Below are 6,000 nucleotides of genomic sequence, written 5' to 3'. Positions count from 1 at the left end.
TTGTATTTAATTATCAAACTGCAAAGTATTTACATTAGAGTTTCAAAGCATCTCCACCCCCCACCACCCACAAAACTGGACCTTTTCAGGTTTTTCTCCAAAGTTTTATTATTATCCAAAAAAAAAAAAAAAAAGCTAAATATTTTACTTAGACACCAAAAAAGGCAGGTGGGGGGAGAGGGGAGCTGGAGAGAGAGAGACAGATCCACATGTTCTCTGCATAGTCGGAGATCTTACAAAACACTGTTTAAAAAAAATGGTAACAGCAGTGAAGAATAACTTGTAGGGCGCTACTGGCCCTGGGAAGCCGAAGAGCATCCTTAGGTGGGGGCTCCCCTTTGAAGTTTATTGGCTTAAAAAATAAATTGGCAGACAACAATGGTGATGGAGGAGAGGCTCTTGATCCCTGGGGCGTCCTGGTCATGCCAGCTGCAGCGGTGAGTCTGGAGATGCTGGGTTGCACTGAAACCGCTGCACAGAAACATGGATGGACACACAGACATGCAGACACACAGCCCCAGCCCCGTGCTGGAGGGTTCCTTGAGAATTGCTCTACTGTCTTCTGCCCTGAAATGTCCCCAGCATGTCTCCTTCGTCAGAGCTTGCCAAAAGCCATGGGGAATTAAGCCAGCCTGGGGTGTTCCTTGTGCCAAGGCTGCGGTCCTGCTCTGCTGCTTGCCAGAAAGAGCCAGAAAATGAAACCGCTGGGTTAATCTCCTTCCCGTCCTGCTGCGCTCACGCAAGACCCTGTATGTGCTGCAGACAGCCAAAGGCCAAACCTTAACATGTCCACTTGCCTTCTCTCTCCCCAGCTTTCAGATCAAATCTAGCTCCCACATGTTAATTTTAAGAGGTTTCTCCTGGGGATGGGGATTTTGTATAATTTAGGCAGAGCTATGGCACAGGCCAGCCCTTGGTGGCCAGCTGCTGCGGGACAGGGCTTCTTTGGCAGTGCCAATGGGGATACAGGAGCCATCTAGCCCAGGAATGGAAAGACACAGAATATCAAGGTTTGGAGAGCTCCTGCCCAAATGCTGGGCACAGTAAATCTGCTACAAAGTGGGGAGAAAAGTCTCCAAGTCCCAGAATGATTTTAAAAAAATCCATTAAACCAGTCGCTGTTCTCTAAACCAGCAGGCTCTCTCCATACTGCCGAAGAACCTGTTCAAGACGATTTCAAAGGTTTTACTTACTCAAAAGGAGCCACCAACCAATCAAGTGAGCACTTGGTTCATAAATAAGTGGCTAGGGAGCTGCAGGGGCAAGCAGGAGGCAGCAGCGTGCCTGGGCCCTGCTCCGGCGTTTGGGCTGCCCCCCTGCCCATACTCAGCTCCCACCCAGCTTTCACGGGACACCGGCAGTGCAGCGGGGGCTGGTGAAAGGTGGTTTGGGTCTGCTGTCTGCAAGGAGGCTGTGCCGGAGGGAAACCCCATCCCACAAGTGATGGGGAGGCAAAGAAAGCCCACTGCCCGAGGACCGAGAGGCGGGCGAAGCTGCTGGCTCCCCTCTTTAGGTCCTTCCCATGGGTGCGTGCCAGCACCCCTGTCCCACAGTACCCCCTCGAGCCCCCAACCCACCCCTGGCCCAGCAGAGCATCCAAAAAGCCCCAAGGTCTTTCTGAGCGAGGCTGCCTGGAACCCGAGAGGTGAGGGAGCAAAGCCGTGTGAGCCACCACGGCAAAGGGTTTCCAGCTGGGTACAGCTGCATGAGGGGGAAAAAATCAACACATGCAACTAATTCAATGTTTGGGAGGGCGCAGGGACCGCTCGAGGGCTATGTACAAACAGGTGCTGGGCGGGAGAGCACAGGGGCTGGGTGCTGCCCTGCTGGCCCTGGGTTCAGCTCCGTGGGATGGGTGTGGGGGCAAAGCTGGGCACAGATAGCCACCCACTGCTGAAACAGGACTGAGGCCTTCAGGAGCGAGCAAGGGAGATGAGGATGCAAACGTCTCCCGTGCAGCACAGCGCTTCCCAGGACTCTCCACCAGGATGGTGGCCCATGGTTGGGGATGCTCCCACTGCATGGGGACTGCGGCCCAGCAGCTGAGACAAAAAGGGTAGGGGGAAGGCAGCTAAAAACGTACTGGGTGAACAAAAGCATTTGTGAAAGACAAGTATTTTCCCCAGAATACTCCCACATCCTCAACAGCCACACATGCCATGCACCCAAGCCTGCGGTGGCACTGGATTTGGTGGCAGGGCCAGCCCAGGGCACTCTGCCGGTGGGAGAGCTGGTGGTGGAGCCAGGGAGGGTGGCTGGGGGGAGCTTCCCAGGGAGCTGGCTGGAAGACCAGGACTGGTTGATGGGAGAAGGTGTAGCTGGGGCAGTGGGGCTGGCAGCAGGCAGGGAGAGGGCTCTGCTGGCACCCCCCAGTGCCACTCCCAGGAGAGATGAGATGGGTCCCTTGTGGGGACAGATGCAGCTAGAAGATTCGAATGTGAACCCAGTTAACTCCCACGGGATGGTGTCAGTCACTGGAGCCATGAGCAGCCACATTTCCTGCTGCCAGTGAGGCTGCAGTGAGGCCAGAGAGACCACCAGCATTCCACTGCCACCCCACACTGGCACCACTGCTCCGGTGCATCGCCCCCTCCCAACCAGCCAGGGATTGTGCCTTCCCCATGCCAAAACATCTCTGCTGGCGCCCTCGGGAGAAGTGGAGCCAAGGGGGGGATGGCAGGGAGGGCAAAGGGGCAGGGAAATTTGTGCTGATTTAGAAAGGAGGTGCAAGAAACTGGGGCTGTGTGTCCAAGGCAGGGTGATGCTGTCCCCAAGTTCCTCCAGTCTCACCCCAGAGCTGCTGAGGGGGAAAGATCTCCCAAAAGCCAAGTCTCTCGGAGGGAGATGCTCCGCTCGCCCTCTCGAGCCGGCTCTACCGGTGCCCGCAGGCTCCTCTCGCCAGCGGGACGGCGCCACTTCATTAAACACAGGCCAGAAGTCTTAATGAGTGATGGGGGGACCCAGCACCTCCCCTGGCCACATCCGGAGATGATGCCCCATCCTGCTCCGGGTCTGCTCCACAAAAAACTGGCCCCTCGGCGGGGAGGCCAGCCCTCAGCGCCCTGCGGTGAGGACGGCAGCGTCCCTGGTGCCAGGAGGAGCTCCGGGTCTATAGGTTCTCGCCAGGCTGGTACTGGGGCTCTGTCGAGGTGAAGTAGTCCTCCAGAAAAGCCTGCAGGTACTCGAAGGTGGGTCGCTCCTCTGGGTCCTTCCGCCAGCACTGGCACATGAGGTCGTGCAGGGACTCGGGGCACTCAGGTGGGCAGGGCATGCGGTACCCCCGCTCCACCTGGTCCAGCACCTCTCGGTTCACCATCCCTGCATGTGGCCAGAGGAGAGTGGGCATTGATTAGAGCCCAGCCAGATCCTGCACTGCACCTTCCCCAGAGCGGACATCGAGGGCATCACACTGGGATGAGCCTTATGGCAACTCTGGTGACCCAGAGAGAGAGACACCCCCAGCCCAACAGCGCTTGTCCCTGTCAGCCCATATCCTTGCGCGAGGACTAGAGTGGGATAGGGTGGCTGTGACCCTGCATCCTGGTCGGGCTCTGCACAGAAGGGCAGGATTTAACCTGGGCAGGGGCAGCTCACCCCTGAGCCCATCCTCCCTACTCAAATTGCAGGAAAAACTTTGCATCAGTTTTCTCCTCCGCAAAGATGGCTCTGGGCACCACAGCGTGCCAGGGGCAAGCGCTGGGGCACCACAACAGGGATGGGACTTCTGCTGGCCGGTGCCAGCCCTCACCTGGGTACGGCACTCTGCCCTTGGTGGTCAGCTCGGTCAAGAGGATGCCAAAGGACCAGACATCTGACTTGATGGTAAATCTGCCGTACAGAGCAGCTTCAGGGGCTGTCCACTTGATGGGGAACTTGGCGCCTGGATGGAGAGGCAGGGTGAGGGGCTGCTCCCACCCCACATGCCCGGGGGTGCGTGGGGCTGTGAGTGCCTCCAGGACCCCCGTGCAAGCAGGGCCACATGCTGCCTCGGGATGCAACGCGCACCCCTGGGGACCAGTGGCCACCGCTCCAATGCTGCCTGCCTGGGCACAGTGCCGGCGGTGCCGGGGAGTGCTGGGCACGCACCTTGCCGAGCGGTGTACTCGTTGTCCTCGATGAGCCGTGCCAAGCCGAAGTCGGCCACTTTACACACCAGGTTTTCCCCTACAAGGATGTTGGCTGCCCGGAGGTCCCGGTGGACGTAGTTCATCCTCTCCACATAGGCCATGCCAGATGCAATCTGTGGAGACCAGCACATGGGGCACCGAGGCACCAACCAGGGGTGACACAAGGGTCCCTGGGGAGCCCACCTGGGGTGCAGGAACAGCCGGTTGCTCAAGAATACCCAGGGACAGCCGGCAGCAACAGGAAGGGGCAAAGTGATGGTTCCTGACTGCAACCCAGCTCTGGGCTGAGCACCCAGAGGGGATGGTGGCACCCACCCGAGTGAGGCTGCAGAGCACCCCGCCACCCAACAGATGACAGCCACGACAGCCCAGCGAGATGCTCGGGCAGCCAGCACCCTCGGAAGGGGATGTGAGAGGCCTGGGGATGCACAAACCCACCTGAGCCGCCATATCCACGAGCTGGGGCAACCGTAGGTACTTGCCCATCTCACCCTTCAGGAAGTCCAGGAGGCTCCCTGCGAGGAAGACCATGGTCACAGCAATCCGGCAGAGCAGAGCCCCTTGGCCACTGCCCCGGCATCCCTCCTGCGCTCACCCTTGCTCATGTACTCGGTGACGATGTAAATAGGCTCCTCTGAAACCACGGCATAGAGCTGAACCAGCTTCTCATGCCGGAGCTTCTTCATGACCTGGGCTTCCTGCAGGAAGGCCTCTGGGGACATGGTGCCAGGCTTCAACGTCTTGATTGCCACCCGGGTGGTGCCGTTCCAGGTCCCTGTGGCACAGGACACACTGCTCAGGACACATTTATGGGGCAGGAAGCCATGTCCCTCACCTGCTCCCCCACCCTACTGCAGGCTCCGGGCACCTGTGGATGGCCAGGGAGAAGATGCAGGTGGTGACACGGGGGGGAGCAGCGGGGTGGGAATGGTCCTTACCCATCCACACCTCTCCGAAGCAGCCCTGCCCCAGCTTGACCTCCAGCCGCAGTGATTCCCGAGGGATTTCCCAGGCATCCTTGGCAAGGCCTTGGGTCTGGGGCTTGGACGTGGGGCAGACGTTGGTGAGACGGTGGCACAAGCCGTCAGCGTGTTCTAGCACAGGAGGGGACAACACCAGGGTGACACTTGGACATTTAGGCACATGATGTCTTTACCCCACATCTTCCTTGCAAAACACCTCAGGGCCCTGTACTCAAACCCTCACCCTCCTCCCTAAAACCCAACCACCTTTTCCAGGGTCCCCCTGAGCTGGTTTGGGATCCCCCAGCCCCACACTGGCTTCCCAGCAGAACCTGCCCTGCAGTGAGGGCAGGCGCAGCATCCAGAGTGTCACCCAGACCCCAAGGGGACCCCAAGTGGCTACCCACTTGAGTAATAGGCCACCAGCTGCTGCAGGCTGTTGAACTGGGTGCGGGAGGTGATGTAGAAGCCGCCACTGTCCAGCTTGCGGATCTTGTAGTGCTTCACGTTGAGCCCCTTGGCGTTGTCGAAGTCAGAGACTGAGAGGCAGTAGGCACCTGTGGGCAGGACCAAGGGGCTGGGGGGAAGATGCACCGCAGACGGGTGCTCCCCAAGGTGTCCTAACAGGGGGTGGGTGTGGGGGCCAGGGTTGGGCATGCAGGCTTCTGCTTTCACCCAAAAGTAGAGGATGGGGAGCAGCTCCTGGCTGCACGAGCTGGCACCTCATGCCAGGGAGGGATGGCACGTACCCCTGGCTACAGCCACACCACGTAATCACAACCACCAGCACTGTGGGGATGGACTGTGCCCCCAGACAAGCACCGAGGAAGAGACCCTGCTGGGTTTAGGGGGGCCTAGCGAGCAAGAGAGTGAGCAGCCCCTGGACAGAGGGACAAACCCGGCTCTGGAGG

The 6,000-nt window shown here is 59.1% G+C and overlaps 1 protein-coding gene across 2 annotated transcripts in view; it reads right to left on the bottom strand.

Annotated features, from left to right (window-relative positions):
* The window catches only part of SRC (SRC proto-oncogene, non-receptor tyrosine kinase), a 30,605-nt gene continuing 24,605 nt past the window's right edge, over positions 1-6,000 (bottom strand). For both annotated transcript variants that reach the window (XM_074920635.1, XM_074920636.1), the window contains 7 exons: positions 5,497-5,646; positions 5,066-5,221; positions 4,723-4,902; positions 4,566-4,642; positions 4,087-4,240; positions 3,749-3,880; positions 1-3,318 (listed from right to left, as the gene is read on the bottom strand). In XM_074920635.1, the coding sequence (XP_074776736.1) occupies positions 3,110-3,318; positions 3,749-3,880; positions 4,087-4,240; positions 4,566-4,642; positions 4,723-4,902; positions 5,066-5,221; positions 5,497-5,646 (1,058 nt within the window). In that variant the 3' untranslated portion in view covers positions 1-3,109. The remainder of the gene's footprint in view (positions 3,319-3,748; positions 3,881-4,086; positions 4,241-4,565; positions 4,643-4,722; positions 4,903-5,065; positions 5,222-5,496; positions 5,647-6,000) is intronic.

This window comes from Athene noctua, chromosome 16 (assembly GCF_965140245.1).
Source record: "Athene noctua chromosome 16, bAthNoc1.hap1.1, whole genome shotgun sequence".
Taxonomy (NCBI): Eukaryota; Metazoa; Chordata; class Aves; order Strigiformes; family Strigidae; genus Athene; species Athene noctua.
Note: the sequence above shows the minus strand (reverse complement) of the source record. Positions and strands in the feature narration are given on the sequence as shown.